The sequence below is a fragment of the Myxine glutinosa genome, chromosome 9 (genome assembly GCF_964187855.1).
Source record: "Myxine glutinosa chromosome 9, kmMyxGlut1.1, whole genome shotgun sequence".
NCBI lineage: Eukaryota > Metazoa > Chordata > Myxini > Myxiniformes > Myxinidae > Myxine > Myxine glutinosa.
Window position 1 is genome coordinate 139,325,348 of NC_136269.1, and position 23,281 is coordinate 139,348,628.

At 46.8% G+C, this 23,281-nt stretch overlaps 1 protein-coding gene across 6 annotated transcripts in view; it reads left to right on the forward strand.

Moving 5' to 3' along the window:
* LOC137434862 (putative phospholipid-transporting ATPase IIB) overlaps nucleotides 1-23,281 on the forward strand; it is a 223,291-nt gene that overhangs the window by 169,515 nt on the left and 30,495 nt on the right. For all 6 annotated transcript variants that reach the window (XM_078785002.1, XM_078784998.1, XM_078785000.1 and 3 more), the window contains 3 exons: nucleotides 458-570; nucleotides 18,678-18,893; nucleotides 22,459-22,620. In XM_078785002.1, the coding sequence (XP_078641128.1) occupies nucleotides 458-570; nucleotides 18,678-18,893; nucleotides 22,459-22,620 (491 nt within the window). The remainder of the gene's footprint in view (nucleotides 1-457; nucleotides 571-18,677; nucleotides 18,894-22,458; nucleotides 22,621-23,281) is intronic.

The following is a 23,281-nucleotide window of genomic DNA, read 5'->3' on the forward strand; positions in this document are numbered from 1 at the left end:
GTGATGGGGATGATTTGGAGGGGAGGGGTGAGTTTGGATTTTAGAAAGTGTTGTACGATTAATGGGAAACGAACATTTATTGCAAAATGAGTTTCTTGTGACCTTCGAGTCAAAGATGCGTTTAAGGACACTGGAGGGGGGAGGGGGAGTGTGGAGTGCAGTTGAGTTTAGGGAATGTAGGAAAGAGGAACTGTAAGAGATGGAATTTTTTTTTGGAATGAATAGATTTCGTGAGCAAGTCAAAAGCAACCTTTTAAAGAAGAAGAAGAAGAAGAAGAAAAAGGTGTTATAATATACGACAGAATACAGCACTTCAGGGGAAAGTTACATTTGTTTGCTTGTCAAATTGCTTGTTGCTTGTTAGAATTGCTTGTTAAAACATACATTTGTTTGTTAGCAAGTTTTGATTGACAGGAAAATGTTAATTCTGACAGATTTTGCCCGTTTGCTTGAGCAGGAACTCTCACTCAGAACGAGATGGTATTCAAAAGGCTGCACCTGGGCACTGTGTCGTATGGTCTGGATTCCATGGATGAGATTCAGAGTCACTTGTTCAGCTCGTACACACAGGTGTGTTACGGTTATCGCCTTTGGGCCATTTGTGTATTGGGTATTTTTCTGCTTGGGGAAGATCTTATGTTATTGGATTGGTTTGACAAACAGCTGAAGATCTGTAAATGTCAGATTGATAGCATTTGTGGTATTCACCGATACAGGTATGGATAAGTGGAGTATTGGTGAGCGATCGTCTGAGGTTTGACATTGACGTGGTGGTAGTATTTGTGGTTGTGGTCGTGGTGGGAAGATTATTTTGCAGGTGGTGGTGAACTTTGATAAACGTTGTGTGCATGCCAGCAACGTACGAGGATCATTGGTTGAATCTTGTTCTTCGTCTACTGCAATAATGTCTTATTTGTACAAATCGTCTTGGGTTTGTAAAATAAGCTCTTCGGGTGTATTTGTTTGACTTTTACAGTGTCATTTAGAACGTCACTCTGTAGACTGCATACCTCTCCAGGCTGAACGGTTTACATTTTGTATCCCACTGATAGGCCGGACCTGGATTCAGGCCTGAACCAAAATCGAATTCGCTTGTTGTCGCCGAACCAACTCATCCGCCTAGTTTTGTTATACGATGTCCACAACTTTTTGAAATATCATGCTACATATCGTTTTTGGCCCAATCACTCGATGATGAAGAATCACTTGGAATTTAAAAATTCTCATATACGGATCAATTCCTCCTTGACACACACTCAACCTAACCTATTCACCAAGTTTCGTCCGAATCCATCCACAACTTTTTGTGATATCCTGCTATATATATCGTTTTTTGCCCAATCTCTCAATGGTGAAGAATCACTTTTAAATTATTGGATCCAGATCCGGATCTTTACCAAAATCTTATCATTTCGTCCTTGTCACATACCCAACCTCACCATCAAATATCGTTCGAGTACGTCCACAACCTTTTGAGATATCCTGTTCACAAACAAAGAAATAAGAAGACGTCATGCAGAGCACGATACTTGCAAAATCCCCCCCCCCCCCCCCCCCGTCCAAAAAAAAGGTTGCCATTCATCCAGCAAATTGTCCATTTCATCAAGATTAAAATTGACGATCTTGATCAAAGCTCGGGTCAATAGGATGAACAGTGATGATTTTTCAGATGAAAATTGATGATTTTAGATGCTTGACCTAGAGTTGACCTTTGACCTTTTGACCTCAAAATAGTTGGTTTCCCAATTCAGTGAGGCACTATGACTATGTTCTATGAAATGCTGTTAAAATTTCAAGTCAATCGGATGAAAATTGATTAATTATTTTTTAATTTTTTGTATACAAGTTCTAGGCTCGTGTAAGAGCTAGCACATTAAACACACATTAGCACATAAAACACAAAAAACATAAACGGACACATAAAACATAATAAAGGGAGGAGGAGTCAAGATGGGGGGGAGAGAGAAGGAAGCACACAAGCACAACAGCAGAGAACAGGGACATCGGGAGATCTGTGGAAGGGAGAGGACGATGGGGAGAGGAGGAGATACACAATATAAAACAAATTGACACTACTAGGAATTTCAGGAATGAAGTCAGATTGACGGTGGATGATCTGGGGTGTATTAATGGGGCTAGAAAAGATCAAGGTTTTGGATGGGGGAAGATAAGAGATGGTGGTGAGCAGCTGTTTTAAAGACCTGGAAGGAGAGGGATTGAAGAGAGTGAGGAAGATTATTCCAGAGGCGGGAGAAAAGAGGAATGAAAGAGTGAAGGTGAATAGAGAGAGAGTCTTGATGTTGGCAGTTTCACCAGAAAAGGGTTGCTGGCAGATATTGTGCGACCTGTAGGAATATTTGGGGGACACAGCACAGACAGAGCTGGGGGAGCTAGGCCAGAAATGAATCTGTGGAAGACAGGAAGACCACCAACCTGCTTGCAGTGAGAGAGAGAGAAATGCCCTCAGAATCAGCTTCAACGCGTGAGATTCCAATGATTCTGAATGCTTTGGTTTCTACAGCGTGAAGCCGAGCTAGGTGTGAGGCAGGAGTACCTGCTTGGAGGGGAGAGCAGTATTCCATCAAACTGCAGATGAAAGCTTTGTATGTGGTGAGGAGCTCAGAGGTGCCAAGGAAGGACTTCGCATGACGGAGGATGTGCAGTCGGCGACTGGCTTTGGAGACCAGCTTGGAAATGTGGTTTTCCCAGGAAAGATCATGGCTGATGGTGAGACCCAAAAGCTTGAGTGACAGAACATCTTGGAGAGGATTGCTGAGAAAGTAGATTGGAGGGTTGTACAGATGGTCTTTTTGGACAGACATAGTGAGTGTGAGATTTGTCAGGATTGAAAGACATGTTCCACTTGTTTGACCAGTTTGTGATTTTGTCCAGGTCTGCAGAAAGTGAAGAGGCTGCAGACTGCCGATCTGAGGGGTGAGATATGGAGTGGCAGAGAGTGGAGTCATCAGCAAAGACATAGAGAGGATTTTCCTGTAGTCGGAGAGATCATTGATGAAGACCAGAAAGAGCACAGGGCCCAGAACACTACCTTGCGTACCTTGGGGAACTTCAGCCTGAACAGGAAGGGGAGATGAGAGAATTCCATGTCGGGCCACACGTTGACTGCGACCAGAGAGGAAGTCCGCAAACCATGCGTGGAGGTTTCCATGAACACCATAAGAGGAGAGTTTGGTGAGCATGGCGGGGTGCCAGACCGTATCGAAAGCACGAGATATATGTCAAGGGAGACGGATGGCTCTGATTTCCTGTTTGGTATTCAGGACCTCCATCCTTTGTTGAGATAGCAGAAGCAGCATGTCCAGAGTAGAGAGACCTGGTCTGAATCCAAATTGATGATCCGAGATCAAGCCATTGGAGAAGAGGAAGGATTTAATATCAGAGGCGATGATTAATTCCATGATCTTGCTGATTATTGGGAGCAGGCTGGTTGGTCTGTAGGTGCAAGGATCTGTTTTTGCACCTTTTTTGTGAAAAGCAGTAATGTTGGCTGATTTCCAAGCAGATGGCAGATGACCTTGAGCAAAAGAGAGGGTGAGGAGAGCAGAGAGAGGTTGTGAAAGAGCGGCAGAGCAGGATTTTTGGACCCGTGGGCTGATGCCGTCTGGTCCAGTTGCAGAATCGGAGTTGAGGTTTGACAGAAACTTCTCCACCTTTTCAGGAGAGAAGGACACAGAGTCCAGGAGCAGCTGCATACGACTGTGTAAAATGGGTACAGGGAGAGATGGGTTTGGGACGCAAGAGGTTGAGGCAGACACAGAGGTGAGGTGTTCAGATTTTTCATGTGCAGAGTCGGCTACGTAGCCATTTGAGGTAAAGGAGGGGATGGAAGGGGAACAAATACCAGAAACAGATTTGACCAGATGCCACCAGGATTTGAAGGAGGGAGACAGGTTTAAGAGTTCAATCTTGAGAGTAGAGAGATAATGTATCCTGGCTCTCCTGAGTAGTAGACACACACTTGTTCTGAGCTTTGTGAAAGGAAATGAGGTTGCCTTCTGTTGGATTTGCCTTCCAAGAGGCAAAGGCAAGTTGTTTCAGCGCAACTGTCTCGCCACAAAATTCCGTGTACCATGGACGGGAGGAAGCGTATGACAACTGTAGACTGGATGGGATAAATCTGTGCATGAGAGAGAGCAGTTTACTTTGGAAGAATTCCCAGGAAGAGTTGATGTCAGAGGTAGTGGAGATGGGAGACCAGTCCAGATGATTGATGGCTGTTTGAAGACCGTGCCAGTCGACCTGAGTGAAATGCCAGACACGTCGGCGCTGAGGAGGCTCTCTGAGAACGGCCAGAGAGATGTCCACTTTAACAAGGAAATGATCAGATGAACGGATTGGAAGAGAAGAAGAACAGCAGACATTTGCTGGGAATTTAGTCATAACCAAGTCTAGCAGAGATGATGTACCGTTGACTGAGATTCGGGTCTGGAAATTGACAGATTGTGTCAGTCCCAATGAGGCGCAGAAGTCCTTTGCTGAGGTGCCATGGCTGGTGAGAGAGGAACCCACACCCAGCCAGCTGGCATGATGACAGTTGAAGTCGCCACATATGAGGAAGAGAGAGTTGGGATTAGTGGATAGAAGTTGGTCCATGTTTTCAGACAGCGAGATGTAAATGGAGTCATTACAGTTTGGTGGACACTACAACACACATAAACAGAAGATAAGAGCGGCGGGGAAGCCGTTGCCAGAGGTACTCCTGGGGGTGTGGTGGAGAGAGGGCAGTGTAAGGAGAGTGAGGAAGAGAGTTTTTGAAGGATGAGGACAAAAGGTTTGATGATGGGATGAAGGACAGTGAGGAGTTGTTTGAGGGGTGGCCGAGTGAAGTAGAAGGTAGGAGGATGTGGAGGTATGAGTTGGGAGGGGAAGTGGGGATGAGGCAACTTTGAGGAGGAGTGGTCAGAGGGGAGAATTGAAGAAAAATAGTGAGGAGGGAATTTTGAAGGGGAGGGGTGAGTGGGAGATTTGAAGGAGAGGGGTGAGGGGGGAAATTTGAGGGAGAGGGGTGAGGGGGGAGATAAGAAAGTTTTGAATGATTAAAGAAAATCGAACATTTATTACAGACTAGGTTTTTTGAGATATTCAAATCAGAGATCCGTTTGAGAACGTTTGAGTAGGGGTGGAATGAAAGTGAGTTTCGAGAATGGAGAACGGAAGAATTGTACGAGATTGATTTTTTTTGTGTGTGTGTGATGGAAAGATTGAATGAGCAAATTGATTGCAGCCTTTTAAACAGGAAGAAAAGAAGCGAGTTATCTATCTATAATTCCAGTAATCTCTGTGTGTTTGTTTGTTTGTACGTTTGTACGTTTGTTTGTCTGTGACCGCTGTTTCTCGACAACCACGGGTCCGATATACTTGCAACTTGCCAGGTATATTGCTGGGGACCCGAGGATGTGCCTTTTCAAGGTTTGAAATTAATCGGACAAGTACTTACCGAGCTATGGCGATTTAGCCGTTCGCCGTTCGCTTTGGCGTTGCGAATGGACCAAACCATTGCATGTAAATAGAGGGGGGGGTTCTGTGGTCGTTGCGAATGGACCAAACCATTCATGTAAATAGAGGGGGGGGGGGTTCTGTGGTCGTTACTGCCACGTGGTTTCAAAGTTTTTTTTTGTTGTTGTTGTTTGCACGCATGTTTTTTTGCACCCACGTACGGGCATGCCCTAGGATGTTTACACACACACACCCCTACACAAATTTTTTTTTTTTTTTTTTTTTGGCAAGGAACGGGCACCCACGTACGGGCACGTCCTAGCTTATATATAGTACGGGCATGCCCTAGTAATATACTAATGAATACAACATGGCAGGGGGGAGGTCAAACATTTTAAAGCAAAACTGTTGGTTCAACACGTGGACGTGGGCGGGGGAGGGGTGGACGCAGGCAGGTGAGGGGAGACCGCAAGGAGAGAACGTAATTATTATTATTATTATTATTTTTCCTTTATTTAATTAATTTGGTATTTAAGACATCAAACAAAGGGTAAAAGGTCAGGGAGAAAGTAGGGGGTGAGAAAAAAAAAATCCAGAGAGAGATCGAACGTGAATAACAAAAGACCATAAGAGGCGACTGGGCAGGCCTCGAGTCTAACCAGGCCCCAAACACGTACGACCAAACTGACTGACTAATACACACTTTTGCATGAAATGCAAAACACGATTGAACCAGAAACACAGTAGACACGTACACAGCAAAACAAACGATGATTTTGGAAGTTTGACCTTGAGTTGACCTTTTGACCTCACAGTTGTTTTCCTTATTTAATGACAAAATGTCCTAATGCTGTTCAATTTTCAAGTCAATTGGATGAAAATTGATGGTTTTGGAAGGTTGACCTTTAGTTGACCTTGCACGATACTTGTGAAATCCCTAAAATAAGTTTTTGGCCTGAGATAACCTCAAAAATAATTGGTGGTTGAATTCAGTGACCTGGTATGCAAATCCACTTAAAATTTCAAGTCAATCGGATGAAAATTGAGGGTTTTATAAATTTGAAAAAAGTGGTTGACCTTTTGGCCTATGTTGATCTCAAAAATAGTTGGTGGTTGAATTCAGTTAGCTGATATGTAAATCCCATTGAAATTTCAAGTGAATCGGATGAAAATTGAGGATTTTAGAAATTCAAAAAAAGTGGTTGACCTTTGGACTATGTTGACCTTTTGGCCTACGCCGATCTCAAAAATAGTGGTTGAATTCAGTTAGCCAATTCAAATCCTATTCAAATTTCAATTCAATCATTAAAATTGAGGATTTTAGAAATTTGAAAAAAGTGGTTGACCTTTTGGCCTATGTTGATCTCAAAAATAGTTGGTGGTTGAATTCAGTTAGCTGATATGTAAATCCCATTCAAATTTCAAGTGAATCGGATGAAAATTGAGGATTTTAGAAATTCAAAAAAAGTGGTTGACCTTTGGACTATGTTGACCTTTTGGCCTACGCCGTTCTCAAAAATAGTTAGTGGTTGAATTCAGTTAGCCAATTCAAATCCTATTCAAATTTCAATTCAATCATTAAAATTGAGGATTTTAGAAATTTGAAAAAAAGTGGTTGACCTTTGGCCTATGTTGACCTTTTGACCTCAAAAATATAAAGGATTTTGTCGGACCACGAACTCTGGATCTATACCTCTGGATGTTTGCATTGGGTGCATGGCGTGGTGGCATCTCGTTTCTCTTGTCCATGATTGGATATCTGTTGAAGTAGTTTTATTAGGTAATGTTCATAGTTAAAAGTGACACTGGTTTCACTTTGAAAATCCTTTACTTTGTAAAGCTTTCAATTCTGTCCTTTTCCAAAGCCAAATCGAGATTGCAAAGCACTTGGCTCACGGCTGGGAAGATTGGATTGGTGGCTGGCTCCTCCATGGTCACCTGAGGATGCGGCACCGACCGAGCTAGCTTGGAGTTTTATCCCGTTAAGGCAGCCGCAAAGCGTCTGCTCGATTCCATCAGGCATCGCTAGGCCAACTTGCCAATAACGATGCTCATGTTAAATTGGTAGCTTGCTTTCTAGCTGTACTCAGCAAGGTTGTGCTTCCAGTTTATTTCTTTATTATTCTGCCACCCCAACCTCCACGTCCTCCTTTCCCCCACCGGGTGATCCTCGCCCCGTGCTTTCAAGTTGATCTCGTGGATGAGTTCCAGACCTCTTTGGCTCAAAATCCATTGCTGGGTTCATCAGGGAGGCATCAGCGCACCTAACGAGGGCTCGATGAGCAGATGCTGAAATGGGATTGTCATTTCGAAGAGCAGGCATGCTGCTCTCGAAGCACGTGGTGCTATCGATTCCTAGTTTTGCAGGTGATAGAGAGCAGCGCTTCAAAAACCTTGAGTGGCGCACGGTGCATATTGACATACTTTTCTCTGCACCGTCTCTTCGTGGCAGGATTTTATTACCGACTTGAGTGGCATGTGACTGATACATGGGGTCATCCATTATCCACATCGATCTCCGTGCGCCGTTAATTCCCAAATTTTCCGTTCGCACAAGTATCTCTGCAGAGTTCACCTCTATATAATGTTCTGATCACCCCGTGTCCGTCGCCGATTGCACCACGATGACCGATTGCACCACGATGACCGCACGTTCCTATTGGCCGTGTCGCAACGCTGCCCCGGAAATGGTGGACTTTCTATAATTGATGAAAGGTGTGTCTTGTATTTATTTATTTTGTGTTGTGGTTGAGTGGCCAAGGAAATTCCTTTGTTGGTCTTCATTGTGAGGCCAGATTATTTGCCCAAAGATCAGATTGTAATCGGGCATGCCAATACAATGTTGTTTCCCTCTCCAAATCGGTAGTGCTTGTCAAAAAACATTTAGGTTGGTGAACATTTTTTTCTTGGGAAGGACAATTGTCGTTCAGCCATTGTCGGGAACGTTTCCCCTCACCTTGTTGCGTAAACCTTGAATCTGGCCGATTGAAAGTCATCAGGTTTGAGGACCTGGGGTCCCAGTCTTGCTAGATAGAGATGAGATAGCCGCGGTTTGAATCTTTAAACCTTTTAACCGTATTTGCTTTGTGGCACCGGCCGAGCAGATCTATGGGTCATCAGGGTCGTTACACCGATGCACATGAAGCAACCTTTGGTGGTTTGGGAGAATCATGGCCTGGCGCGTTCGACTGGCGCTATATAAATGAGTTTTGTTTATTTATTTATTTTAATAGAATATTGATGGGTTGAGTGGGTTGCGGAGGGGGTGCACTTGCCTTTTGGCCGTATCCTTGCTTTTGATTCCAACCCGACGATGAAGTCTCACCCTGGCGTTTCGGAGGCAGGCCGTTTCATCAACAGTCGCATCATATTCCGCATGCGTGTCGAGCACCGTGCCGCATCTGCCGGCATTAGTTGGCAGCCATCGAAGATCCCACGACGTGTTTTTGCAGCAGCAAAATGTTTTGACTTTCCATATCTCATCTAGAGGAGTTCAGTGTTTGCATTTGAGTTGATCTCTTTATTACGTCTCCACTGGTGGCGGCGTCTCAAGTTGATGCATTTGCTTGCAAATAAATACATGACATCCTGTTGTCGCCTTTTTTTCCCCTATTTTGAGCCTGGTGTTGGCTTAGCGGTTAGGGTGCCGGCTTGGGATCCCAGGATCCTGGGTTCGAATCCCGGTCGATCCCTGAATTAATGGCGGGGGGGGGGGGGGTTGACTCAGCCTGACATCCCTCCGAGGTTGGCAAATTCAGTACCAGCTTGCTGGGATGAATGATCCCGGTGTGTACCCCAATTTAGAATAGGTACACCGTATCCCCTGCGTATCGCAAGAGGCGACCAAGGGTTGGCGTCAGGAAGGGCATCCGGCCATTTAAAAAACTGCCTCAAACAGGAAACCATGATTGTCATGGGGTCCGCAAGGCTAACCCCTGCTCTAGCGGGGAAAATGGCCTTAAAACTATCATTCATTCATTCTATTGTCACCTTTTTGTGGTACTGGGAGTGCAGAGCATACATAAAGATACCGCAATGGCAAAAATGATGCAAAATCATATACCAAGAACCACAGGGATCCTTTTGTTTGTGCATGTGAACAGCAATGTTGACACGATTAAACTTGCGAACTCTTCAATGAGGAATCTGTTTTCAGTTTGTTTTGTTTTTTTTTTTGTTTTTTTTTGTATACAAGATCGAGGCTCGTGAAGGAGCGAACATTTATAACACAGAAAGACAAACCGACAAACCGACACATAACCGACAAACCGACACATAAAACAAAAAGCATCGGGAGCGGTAGACAAGATGGGGAGAGAGGGGGAAGGACACAAACACAACATTTGAGAGCAGGAACCGAGAGACATGGAGACATCGAGAGAACTGTGGGAGGGAGAGGGCTTTGGGGGGGAGGCATGGGAAAGGGGGTGGGAGAGGCATAAAACATATGGACACTGCCAGGACTACCAGGAAAGAAGTTGGAATTACAAACAAGGTGGATCTGGGGTGAATTAGTGGGGGTAGAAAAGATCAAGGTTTTGGATGGGGGAAGATAAGAGATGGTGGTGAACAGCTGTTTTAAAGACCTGGAGGGAGGAGTGGGATTGAAGGGAGTGTGGGAGTTTGTTCCAGAGGCGGGAGAAAAGAGGAATGAAGGAGTGAAGGTGAGCAGAGAGCCGAGATTTTGGCAGTTTAACCATCAGAGGCTTGCTGGCAGATCTTGTGCGACCTGTAGGAATATTTGGGGGACAGAGCACAGAGAGAGCTGGGGGAGCAAGGCCGGAGAGGAGTCGGTAGAAGACAGAAAGACCACCTACCTGCCTGCGGTGAGTGAGTGAAAGGCCCTCAGAGATAGCTTCATCGCGGGAGATTCCAATGATTCTGAAAGCTTTGGTTTCAACAGCGTGAAGCCGAGCTAGGTGTGAGGCAGGAGCACCAGCCCATAGGGGAGAACAGTATTCCATTGAGCTGCGGATGAAAGCATTGTATGTGGTGAGGAGCTCAGGTGTGCCTAGGAAGGACTTCGCACGACGGAGGATGCCCAGTCGGCGACTGGCTTTGCAGGCCAGCTTGGAAATGTGGTTTTCCCAAGAAAGATCATGGCAGATAGTGAGACCCAAAAGCTTGAGCGACAGAACTTCTTGGAGAGGATTGTTGAGAAAGTAAATGGGAGGGTTGTCCAGTCGATCTTTTCGGAGAGACATAGTAAGAGTGTGAGATTTGTCAGGATTGAAAGACATGTTCCACTTGTTTGACCAGTCTGTGATTTTGTCCAGGTCTTCAGAGAGTGAGGAGGCTGCAGACTGCCGATCTGAGGGAAGAGGAATGGAGCGGCAGAGAGTGGAGTCATCAGCAAAGAGATAGAGAGGATTTTCCAGAGAGTCGGAGAGATCATTGATAAAGACCAGAAAAAGCACAGGGCCCAGCACACTGCCTTGGGGAACTCCAGCCTGAACAGGAAGGGGAGATGAGAGAAATCCATTCAGGGCCACACGTTGACTACGACCAGAGAGGAAGTCCGCAAGCCATGCATGGAGATTTCCATGGATACCATAGGAGTAGAGTTTGGTGAGCAGAGCTGGGTGCCAGACCGTATCGAAGGCACGTGATATGTCGAGGGAGACAGCTCTGATTTCCTATTTGGCATTGAGGACCTCCATCCATTGTTGAGACAGGAGAAGCAGCATGTCCAGAGTAGAGTGACCTGGTCTGAATCCAAATTGATGATCAGAGATCAAGCCATTGGAGAAGAGGAAAGATTTCATATCCGAAGCAATGATGGATTCCATGACTTTGCTGATAATTGGGAGCAGGCTGATTGGTCTGTAGTTAAAAGGATCTGTTTTTGCACCTTTTTTGTGTAAAGCGGTAATATTTGCTGATTTCCAGGATGCTGGCAGATGACCTTGAGCAAAAGATAGGGTGAAAAGAACAGAGAGAGGGTGAGATAGAGCGGCAGAGCAGGATTTTAGGACCCGTGGGCTGATGCCGTCTGGTCCAGTTGCAGAATCAGAGTCGAGGTTAGACAAAAACTCCTCCACCTTGTCAGGAGAGAAGGACACAGAGTCCAGGAGCAGTTGGGTTCGACTGGGAAAGGTGGGAACAGAGAGAGATGGGTTTGGGACTAAAGATTTTGAGGCAAACACAGAGTTGAGGCATTCGGCTTTGTCACGTGCGATGTCAACTGTGTGGCCATTTGAGGTGAGGGAGGGGATGGAGGGGGAACAAACACCAGAAACGGATTTGACCAGACGCCACCAGGATTTGGAGGAAGGAGACAGGTTTGAGAGTTCGTCCTTGAGTGAGGAGAGATAGTGCTTCCTGGCACTCCTGAGAGTAGACACACACTTGTTCCGAGCTTGGTGGAAGGAACTGAGATTGCCTTCAGTTGGATTAGCCTTCCAAGAGGCAAAGGCAAGTTGTTTCAGGGCAACTGCCTCACCACAAGATTCGGTGTACCATGGACGGGAGGAAGGGTAAGACAACTGAAGACGAGATGGGATAAATCTGTGCATGAGAGAGATCAGTTTGCTTTGGAAGAATTCCCAGGAAGAATTGATGTCAGAGGCAGTGGAGATGGGAGACCAATCCAGACGATTGATGGCTGCTTGAAGCCCGTCCCAGTCGGCCTGAGTGAAATGCCAGACTCTTCGACGCTGAGGAGGCTCTCTGAGAATGGCCAGAGAGATGTCCACTTTGACAAGCACATGATCAGAAGAACCGATTGGAGCAGAAGAAGAGCAGCAGACATTAGCAGGGAAGTTTGTCATAACCAAATCTAGAAGAGAAGAAACTCCATTGGCTGAGATCCGGGTCGGGAAATTGACAGATTGTGTCAATCCCAGTGAGTCACAGAAGTCCTTTGCTGAGGTGCCATGACTGGTGAGAGAGGAACCCACACCCAACCAGGTGGCATGATGACAGTTGAAGTCACCACATATGAGGAAGAGAGAGTTGGGATGAGTGGATAGAAGTTGGTCCATGTTGTCAGAGAGTGAAATGTAAATTGAGTCATCACTGTTTGGGGGACGGTACAGAACACATATGAACAAAAGGTGGGAGCGGAGAGGAAGCCGTAGCCAGAGGTACTCCTGGGGGTGAGGAGGAGAGAGGGCAGTGCAAGGAGAATGAGGAAGAGAGTTTTTGATAAAGATAGCCACCCCACCACCAGGACGAGGCTCAGGTCTATCATACCGGAAGAGGGAGTAACCAGGAAGAGATATTGAGGAATCAGAGACATCTTGAAGGAGGAAAGTCTCTGTTAAACAGATCAAGTCTGGATTGTCAGAAGCAACCTGTATGGAGAGATCAGTCAGGTTTGAGCGAAGGCCCCGGATGTTTGAGGTCCATACCGTTAAAGAAGAGAGAGGGGGAGCATCGGGTACAGGACAGGGGAGGGGAGGAGTAGGGTAAGATGAAGGATGAGAGGGGGAGGTAGGGAGAGCAGTTGATAGTGTGTCAGAGATTACAGAAGAGTTCCAAGAAAGGGAAGGATGAGGAGGATGAAAGGTTTGGTGGTGAAGGGATGAGGCAGAGTGAGGGGTTGTTTGAGGGGGGGCATGGGACAGTAGAAGGTTGGGGGGGTGGAGGCATGAGATAGAAGGGAGATGAGGTGGGGAGGAGGCAACTTTGAGGAGAGGGGAGGAGGGAGAATTTGAGAGGAATGGTATGGGGGGAGATTTGAATGGGAGGAGTTGGGGGGGGAGTTTTGAAGGGGAGGAGTGAGGTGGGAGTTTAGGAGGGGAGGGGCAAGGGGGGAGTTTAGGAGGGGAGGGGCAAGGGGGGGATTTGGAGGGGAGGGGCAAGGGAGGAGTTTATGAGGGGAAGGGCAAGGGGGGAGTTCAGGAGTGGAGGGGCAAGGGGGGGGATTTGGAGGGGAGGGGCAAGGGGGGACTTTAGGAGGGGAAGGGCAGGGGGGGAGTCTAGTAGTGGAGGGGCAAGGGGGGAGTTTAGGAGTGTAGGGGCAAGGGGGGGGATTTGGAGGGGAGGGGCAAGGGAGGAGTTTATGAGGGGAAGGGCAAGGGGGGAGTTCAGGAGTGGAGGGGCAAGGGGGGGGATTTGGAGAGGAGGGGCAAGGGGGGACTTTAGGAGGGGAAGGGCAGGGGGGGAGTTCAGGAGTGGAGGGGCAAGGGGGGAGTTTAAGAGTGGAGGGGAAAGGGGGGAGTTTAGGAGTGTAGGTGCAAGGGGGGGGATTTGGAGGGGAGGGGCAAGAGGGGAGTTTAGAAAGTGGATGATTAATGAAAGACGAACATTGATAACAAATTGGGTTTGTTGTGATTTTAAAGTTAGCAATCCGATTCAGAACGATGGAGGAGGGATGGAATGAATGTGAATTTAGACCATGTAGTGAGGGAGACGTATAAGAGATTGAATTTCTTTTTTTTGACGTGGAATGAGTTGGAGAGGAAATTGAGAAAAGCCTTTTAAATAGGAAGAAAAACAGCGTGTTGTAATATACCACTGAATAAACCACTGAAGGGGAAAGGTTAAACATATTTAAAATAATATTTAAACAGAACCGTGAACAATCTTATATGCACAAAATACCAACGGGGGGAGGGCCGAGAGGGACCACCATGAGTCACGTGAACAGGGCAAAAGGTGGATGGCAAGGAGATAATGGGGGCGGGGCGAAAAGCACCGCGATACACCTGGACAGAAAGTACAGGATGAGACAACGGCACACGTGGAGAAAGGAAAAATAAATGTTGTTTTTTTTTGTTTTTTTTTGGGGGGGGGGGGTGGGGTGGGGATTTAAAACGCTAGACAGAGAGTATTACGTTCGGTGTAGAAGGGAAAAACTGAGAGCCAAGCAAAACACGATGTAGGGGACTTAAGTTAACAAACACCGACAGGGGTACAAGGCCGCACACGAGGCGCAGAACAGGATTAATTAATTACGAGTTACAGGAAATTCAAACCAAAACTAACTATAAACAAACAATAAAGCATGGACGATAAAGTAACGAGTTCGAGCTCAGGTCAAAGCATAGACGAGTTTGGACCCTATTTGTGACTTGGTTTGTTGCACGAACACAGGATTCCTTACCCTTTGCAGGACCCTTTAAATTATTTAAGAGTCGGTGAGTTTGTACATCTCCTACGACTTATGATGTTTGAATGCACTTTGGTTTCGACTTCATGGAAACGTGCCCTTTCCAAGTGGGAAACGAGGCTCTGTATGAGAGCCTCAGGTTGTAGTTCCTGATGTCCCACAATGTGTGGGTTGGGGTCGATGTGAGAACAAATTCCAACCGTGCGTTATGTATCCCATTGTCCTCCTCAAACCGGCCCCAAAAGCTTTCCCCCGTGTGCCGGTTATCAGTACTTATCCAGGATACTGCCCATCAGAAATTAGAGGCAATCTCGATGTTGTGCTCTCTCACCTTGTCACCTCTTGTTTCCCGTTGCCGAGGCTTGTTAGCACCCCCAAAAGCTTCCTGTTGGGGCCGTTGGGGCCTGATCACCCGCCTGTGCAGTTGTCGCATTCTATTACGCACATTGCGGGCAAATCGTCTTCGACTCGAGCCGGACCTTCGGACAGAGGGTAGCCTGATGCCGCACCTTGTCTGGTTTAAACAATAAACGTGACACTGTGATCCCTTCTTGTGGCATCGCTTCTTGAGGTTCTAACTTGTAATACCTGGCTATTGTTCGTAACAAATTAAAGCACCACCATTACCGGAATCTCGTGTGAAAGGGGACGCTTCGGTCCATGCGTAAAGTCCGCCACCCATATTGCCCCTGTAGATGGTCACCATTTGCCATGAACGACCACGATGAGCTCGGGGATTTATTTGGAGCTGTACCTTCTGTTGCATGTACATTTGATGCTCAATTTTACTAAGATTCATATAAGTGAATGATGTAACAAACCTATGGATTACACTCAGAAACGAACAATATCAGGTCGATGATCCCAATGACTTATTACAAGCATACTTGAATACAACAACAACAACAACAACAACAGGCATTTTAAGGCCATTTTCCCTGCTAGAGCAGGGGTTAGCCTTGCGATCCCCATGACAATCTTCTCCATCTTGCCCTATTTTCTGCATCTCTCCTTGTTAACCCCCTCGCCCGCATTTCTTCTTCGACCATCTTTCGCCAAATCTTTCTCGGTCTTCCCCGTGCTCTACTTCCTTCTACATTAATTTCCATCACTCTTCTCAACCAGTCACTTTCATCCTTCCTCAACACATGACCAAACCATCTCAACCTGTTCCTATTCACAGCATCAATCACAGGCTCTATTCCCATCATCTTTCGCAATTCATCATTTGTCTTCCTCTCTCTCAACGATACTCCGCACATCCACCGAACCATTCGCATTTCCACCCTTTCCAGCCTTCGTTGCTGCTCTACATTCATTACCCATGTCTCGCTCCCATAAATCATAACACTTCTCACACATGCAGCATACACCTTTCCCTTCAGCTTCAACGACACTCCCCTCCTCATCAGCACGCCACTCAGTTCCCGAAACTTCTTCCATGCACATCTCGCTCCAGCAACCGTTGCCGAGCATACCTGAGATGCAAGCATACTTGAATAAAATGAGCAAAATACAGAGGCCCAATGGAGTCGTCGAATGCCAACTTTGTTTACTCCCCTCAATGAGAATGTGCAATGTGTGTGCTCACCACCGATAGATGGTTATGCAGTACATATTTCATATCCTTCTTGGGTTTTCGTGAAGGTATAAATAAATGCACATAAATGTTGAATCTTGTGAGAATGAAAACCAATTGTTCCAAAATACTGGAATGGTGGTACGCAGGTCTACAGCTGTGTCTTTTGTCCACAGATCGGCGTGGGGACTTTGTGAACGACTATTTCTTGTTGGACTATTGTATTTTAGGGCCGGTACGGAAGTAATGCCTCTTATTAGTCCCCTACCGGTGTACACCGGAGGGGACTATAGGTTTGCACGCCGTCCCTCCGTCCGTCCGTCCGTCAGTCTGTCCGTCTGTCTGTCTGTCCGTCAGTCCATCACGCAAAGAACAGTTTTCCGGACTTTTTTTCGAAACGTTTAATGCTAATGTTTTCAAACTTGGCACATGGTTTCCTCATGATAAGTTACAGATCAAGTTCGAACTTCACGACGTTTCGATCATTTTTAACAAAGTTATGGCACTTTGAACTTTGGGAATTCTGATAATTCTGATGATCCTTAACTCAATGCCATTTTAAGTTTTAATTTCCTTTAAAAAAGATTTTCTCTGCAATAATTGGACCGATTGAGATCAAATTTTCACCGTAGGGGGGACTCGGTCTGTGGAATATTTTAATGGTAATTATGACGTTACAGGTCACGTGGTTCCGCCGCCATATTGTTTTTCGTGCAAACACGAAAACCCCTTTTTCTCTGCATTGGCTGAACAGTTCGAGGCCAAACTTTGCAGGCCGAATCGCATACCCATGACGAACAAGAAAAGTCAGCGAGCATGACATCATGCATCACATGGTTTCAGAGTTATGACGTTTTTCAGCATGAACCTTTAAAACCGAGCTCCTCCCTCATTTTTGATCCAATCGAGGGGAAACTTCACAGATCTGTTCAGCATGTCGGTCTACTAAAATGTCCTTTTGGAATTTGCGATAGGGCACGTGGTTTGGCAGATATCGTTAATTCAACGAAAATATTTTTTCAAAATGGATATCTCTTGTTTATTCTCGAGTTCTCCTCAAGCCGCACCGCACGCCCTCAGCCTCGTCTGCGAACGTGAAATGCGTGACACAGCGCGCGCTTTCGGGAGGGGCGGAGCCAAGCCGAGCAACATATATAATATACACATCGATCATTGGTCGTGAACCGGAAAATATAATAAATTACTGATATTTAGCGACTCGAAAGGTTCTTTATCAACAACTTATTTTCTCGTGCTTCTGCTGACCTGTCTGCAAGGTGTGTAAATCGAAGTCCCGAGTGCGAATCACAGGTGAGCCCGTCCTGAGGTAATTAGCGATTGGGAACGATTCAGAACCTGTGGGTAAATAACCCTTGGTAATTTCCCCAACAGTTTTCCGGACGACAGACTGCCGGTAGGGCACATGTGTTGCAGCGCAATACTCAGAATGCTTGTTTTACTTCTCACTAAATAGAATTCCAATTACAATGAAAACTAGAGCAACACTTGGTACAGCAAATGCTGCCAGGCTGAACAGATTACATTTTGGGTAAATTTGTGTTTTTGTATTTACGGCACCCTAACCGCTAAGCCAACACCAGGCCTAAGTTTTGAACGACTTAGGCCTGTTGTTGGCTTAGCGGTTCGGGTGCCGGCTTGGGATCCTAGGATCCTGGGTTCGAGTCCCGGTTGATCTCTGAATTAACGTCAGGGGGGTTGACTCAACCTGTCATCCTTCTGAGGTCGGCAAATTGAGTACCAGCTGACTGGTAATTCCCTGTGTGTCGCAAGAGGCGACTAACAGGGTCGGCGGCAGGAAGGGCATCCGGCCATAAAACATTGCTTCAAAAAGGGGACCACGGTGCCCGAAAAAGGCCAAACCCTGCTCTGCGGGGGGAAATGGCCTCCAAAGGTGGTTCACACCCCCGACTCGTCCACCAAGTTTCATCGAAATCTGTCCACAACTTTTTGAGATATCCTGCAGACAGACAGACAGACAGACAGACGAAAGCATTACCTTCATTCACCTTCAATGGCAGAGGTAATTAAAGATACACGAAGCATACTGTACATGTGCAGCAAATATTAAGTTATTTTTCCACATAGTCTCCGTCTACCTCACTGCACTTGAGCGCATCAATCCGACTCCTGTTTCCCGGTGTCACTTTGGTTGCTCATCATCGATGTAGTTCTCCCCGCTCTTGAAACGCTTCACCCAACATGTAACGGTGCTCACATCAACTGTAGTCACCGTGGACATTCTTTAAACACCTATGAATATCTACTAGAGGAACCTCTTCCGCAGTTAGAAATTCAATAGCTGTTCTCTGCTTCATGCGCGTATCTAGCGGGGGCAGCCATTTTGAAAGTGCTGTGTAATGTTGTCGCGTAACGTAGCTTTCCAACGACGTTGTGGTTATGAACTGAAAATACGCCGAGGTAATACATTAGTAACGATCCTCGCATTTTAAGCAAACTGTTGTGACCAAAGAGTTTTAAATTGTGTGACTGCACAACCCATGTTTGAGTCGAGAACAATATCAGCACTCATAGTGCTTTGCTACTCTCTCCTAATGGCCCTCGCAGGCAACTTCCGGAAGCCAGAAAGGGCCAGGGCCTGCACCCAAGGTTCGACGGACGGTGGTGAGCCGCGTGCACGAGGCGGTCAAAGCCGTGGCGCTGTGCCACAACGTCACGCCCGTGTACGAAAGCTTGGGTGCGGAGCCGGAGACGGACGATGCGGAGGCTGAACGAGACCTCAGTGATGATAACAGAGTCTACCAGGCTTCCAGTCCTGATGAGGTACAAGGTATATTTGTTGTATTGTTTTCCACTTCTTAATTTATTTTAATTTTGTACTTCTCGCATTTCTTTTCCCGTTGATCTCTCCTTGTCTAATTAAATCCATTTTGCAATGTAAAAAAGCCAATTTCTTGCATAAGGCCACTCCGTGTCCGAGTTGAGCTTTTCTGAACGTGAGGGTGCAGTGATGGTGTTGTGTATGTGGCCGCCACATCAACGACCCAACCGATCTCTCTCTCCAACTCTCTCCATCTCTCTCCAACTCTCTCCATCTCTCTCCAACTCTCTCCATCTCTCTCCATCTCTCTCCAACTCTCTCCATCTCTCTCCATCTCTCTCCAACTCTCTCCAACTCTCTCCATCTCTCTCCAACTCTCTCCATCTCTCTCCAACTCTCTCCAACTCTCTCCATCTCTCTCCATCTCTCTCCATCTCTCTCCAACTCTCTCCAACTCTCTCCATCTCTCTCCATCTCTCTCCAACTCTCTCCAACTCTCTCCATCTCTCTCCAACTCTCTCCAACTCTCTCCATCTCTCTCCATCTCTCTCCAACTCTCTCCAACTCTCTCCATCTCTCTCCATCTCTCTCCAACTCTCTCCAACTCTCTCCATCTCTCTCCATCTCTCTCCATCTCTCTCCATCTCTCTCCAACTCTCTCCATCTCTCTCCATCTCTCTCCAACTCTCTCCATCTCTCTCCAACTCTCTCCAACTCTCTCCAACTCTCTCCATCTCTCTCCAACTCTCTCCAACTCTCTCCAACTCTCTCCAACTCTCTCCATCTCTCTCCATCTCTCTCCAACTCTCTCCAACTCTCTCCATCTCTCTCCATCTCTCTCCAACTCTCTCCAACTCTCTCCATCTCTCTCCATCTCTCTCCATCTCTCTCCATCTCTCTCCATCTCTCTCCATCTCTCTCCAACTCTCTCCATCTCTCTCCATCTCTCTCCATCTCTCTCCAACTCTCTCCATCTCTCTCCATCTCTCTCCAACTCTCTCCAACTCTCTCCATCTCTCTCCATCTCTCTCCATCTCTCTCCAACTCTCTCCATCTCTCTCCATCTCTCTCCAACTCTCTCCATCTCTCTCCAACTCTCTCCATCTCTCTCCATCTCTCTCCAACTCTCTCCATCTCTCTCCATCTCTCTCCAACTCTCTCCATCTCTCTCCATCTCTCTCCAACTCTCTCCATCTCTCTCCAACTCTCTCCATCTCTCTCCATCTCTCTCCAACTCTCTCCATCTCTCTCCATCTCTCTCCAACTCTCTCCATCTCTCTCCATCTCTCTCCATCTCTCTCCCTCTCTCTACCTCTCTCTCTCTCTTTCTCTCCTCGTCTGTTTCTCCACCTCTCTCCACCTCTCTCCACCTCTCTCCACCTCTCTTCCCCTCTCTCCACCTCTCTCCACCTCTCTCCACCTCTCTCCACCTCTCTCCATCTCTCTCCACCTCTCTCCATCTCTCTCCATCTCTCTCCATCTCTCTCCCTCTCTCTCCCTCTCTCTCTCTTTCTCTCCTCGTCTTTCTCCACCTCTCTCCACCTCTCTCCACCTCTCTCCACCCCTCTGCACCCCTCTCCACCCCTCCCCGTCTCTATCTCCCTCCGTCTGTTTCTCCACCTCTCTCCACCCCTCCCCGTCTCTCTCTCCCCGTCTTTATCTCCCCGTCTTTCTCTCCCCGTCTCTCTCTCTCCCCGTCTCTCTCGCTCTCTCCGTCTCTCCGTCTCTCTCGCTCTCTCCGTCTCTCTCGTGCTCTCTGTCTCTCTCGCTCTCTCCGTCTCTCTCGCGCTCTCCGTCTCTCTCGCTCTCTCCGTCTCTCTCGCTCTCTCCGTCTCTCTCGCTCTCTCCGTCTCTCTCGCTCTCTCCGTCGATAGCTGAAGTAATGGGTATCGTGCCTGACCGGTACTTAGAGCGTCACCATGTTCTGAACATGGTCTAAACCATTTTGGTTATCAATCATCAATCAACCCCAAAGGGATCCAATGATGCACCACCTTTGTCGCCGCCAATATGGTAGTGGCCAGGCAGCAGGACCCGCATCACTTGTATGTCAGAAGGCTGGTGCTTCGTCCTCTTTCCCCAGGGTGTGTGAGTGGGGGTAGGGAGAGAGATAAGGCATAGCTGGGGGGGGGGGGGGGGGGGGGGGGAGACACCTGTTGTCGCTCGCTCTCTCTCTCTCTCTCCATCTCTCTCTCTCTCTCTCCATCTCCATCTCCCTCTCTCTCCGTCTCTGTCTCTGTCTCTCTCTCTCTCTCTCTCTCTCTCTCTCTCTCTCTCTCTCCATCTCTCTCTCTCTCTCCATCTCCCTCTCTCTCTCCATCTCCCTCTCTCTCTCCATCTCCCTCTCTCTCTCTCCATCTCCCTCTCTCTCTCCGTCTCTGTCTCTCTCTCTCTCTCTCTCTCTCCATCTCTCTCCATCTCTCTCTCTCTCTCTCTCCATCTCCCTCTCTCTCTCTCTCTCTCCATCTCCCTCTCTCTCTCTCTCTCCATCTCCCTCTCTCTCTCCATCTCTGTCTCTCTCTCCATCTCTCTCTCTCTCTCCATCTCTCTCTCTCTCTCCATCTCCCTCTCTCTCTCCATCTCTGTCTCTCTCTCCATCTCTCTCTCTCTCTCCATCTCCCTCTCTCTCTCCATCTCTCTCTCTCTCTCTCTCCTTCTCGCTCTCGCCCGGCCCCACCCGCTTCAACATGAGACATGTGAAAGGACATCCTTAACCTCTCTAGTCTAAATGGAGAAAGCCGGTGTGCAGCACAGGCTGTATACCAGACATTTATCTACATCCACGTGTCTTTATTACATGCTCAAAATCTCTATAAGCTATGTTAAGGCCTTACATTTTAACTACAAGGCCCTACCCCATAAACGTAACTATCTCGTCACGCTCATGGTGTGTAACGGTGGTGGATTTGTGGTAGTGTGATCATGATGTTTAAAATCCAGCAACGAAGACCTGCCATTAGAATGCACTACCAGCAGGAGGCAATGCCTTGTGTAACGGAGGGCCTGTTAACCTGTCTATCCTGATTGGATTTCTTCATACAATTAATGTTATTTTACCTTTTGAACAGAAAACTCTCCCCTTTGGATTGATTTAAATGTGATTGGAGGGATATGTCATGGGAATGTTGGGCTGAAAGCTCTCTGTGTGTCAGAGTTTATTTTTTCCTCCTCGCTTTGGTCTCTCTGACCATGATGTGCAGGTTTGGCTCTCGACTTTATTTCCTGACTCTCCATGCAGAGGGTTCCCCGAGACTCCATCACTGTTCTAATCTATATTCTACATCCATTTCTACTACTTTACATTTTTACCACCGAGTGACCTTGAAATTATGAGACCTAGTTGTGAATGGGAAGGGTGCAGGGTGCAGGGAGGAGGAGTAAGTGCTGAGGTTGAGGTTGAATGTTTTGGAACCTGCCATTTGCTCATCTTTGCACTTCATTCCTATATGTGCAACTGGTAGCAAGTTCAATGGTCGCTCTCCCGGATTTTCACCATATCCGGTTGGTGATGCGGTATCCAGGCCTGCGTGCCGTGTACTTAACCTCACGGGTGAAACGTGCACTTAGGTGGCGCTGGTCAAATGGACCGAGACTGTGGGACTGACGTTGGTCAGTCGAGACCTGAGCACAATGCAGCTGCGGACACCCGGTGGGCAACTCCTCACCTTCTCCATCCTGCAGATCTTCCCATTCACTTCGGAGAGCAAACGGATGGGTATCGTCGTCAGGGTGAGCGGCTGGGAGACACTACGTCTGTGCTCTTTAACTCCGTTTATTTTAATAACTAGCAACGGTACCTGCCCTATGGGCGGGGCTTCAATTGGGAGGCCCAAATGAAAAGACAAAATATCGGAAATTGAAGGATTTTTTTTAATTTTAAACGATTTATATAAACATCCGTTAAATCGTATCGCACACAAATCATCAAAATCTAAACAGTATTTGTAGAATTTCAATAAAAGCCACATCACTGTTCATATCGGTAAATATTATTCCATCGTGTTTGGAAAAACTGGAAAATTGGAAAAATTGGAAATTGGAAAATTGGAAAAACAATATAGCCTATTTTACTCCAGGGGGTCCCAGGATTGCCCACCCATAATTTCGTTGCGATCGGTTCAGCCGTTTTTGCGGTACCTGGGAACGGACGGACATTTGGTGAATTATAGTAAGATATGTTTTTATTGCCGCAGTGACCTTTTGCTGTTTACAAAATGCCACAAATGTTTTATGTTTACAAAATGTTGGTTATCAAGTAATTCCCCCCTTCCCCCCTCCCCTCCCCCCCTAACCCACCTAACCTCTAAACGGTGGTTTTTATCAAACAAATGTTTACAAAATGCTGTTTTGTTTTTGTTGTTTTGCTGTTTTGCCTGGTGTTGGCTTAGCG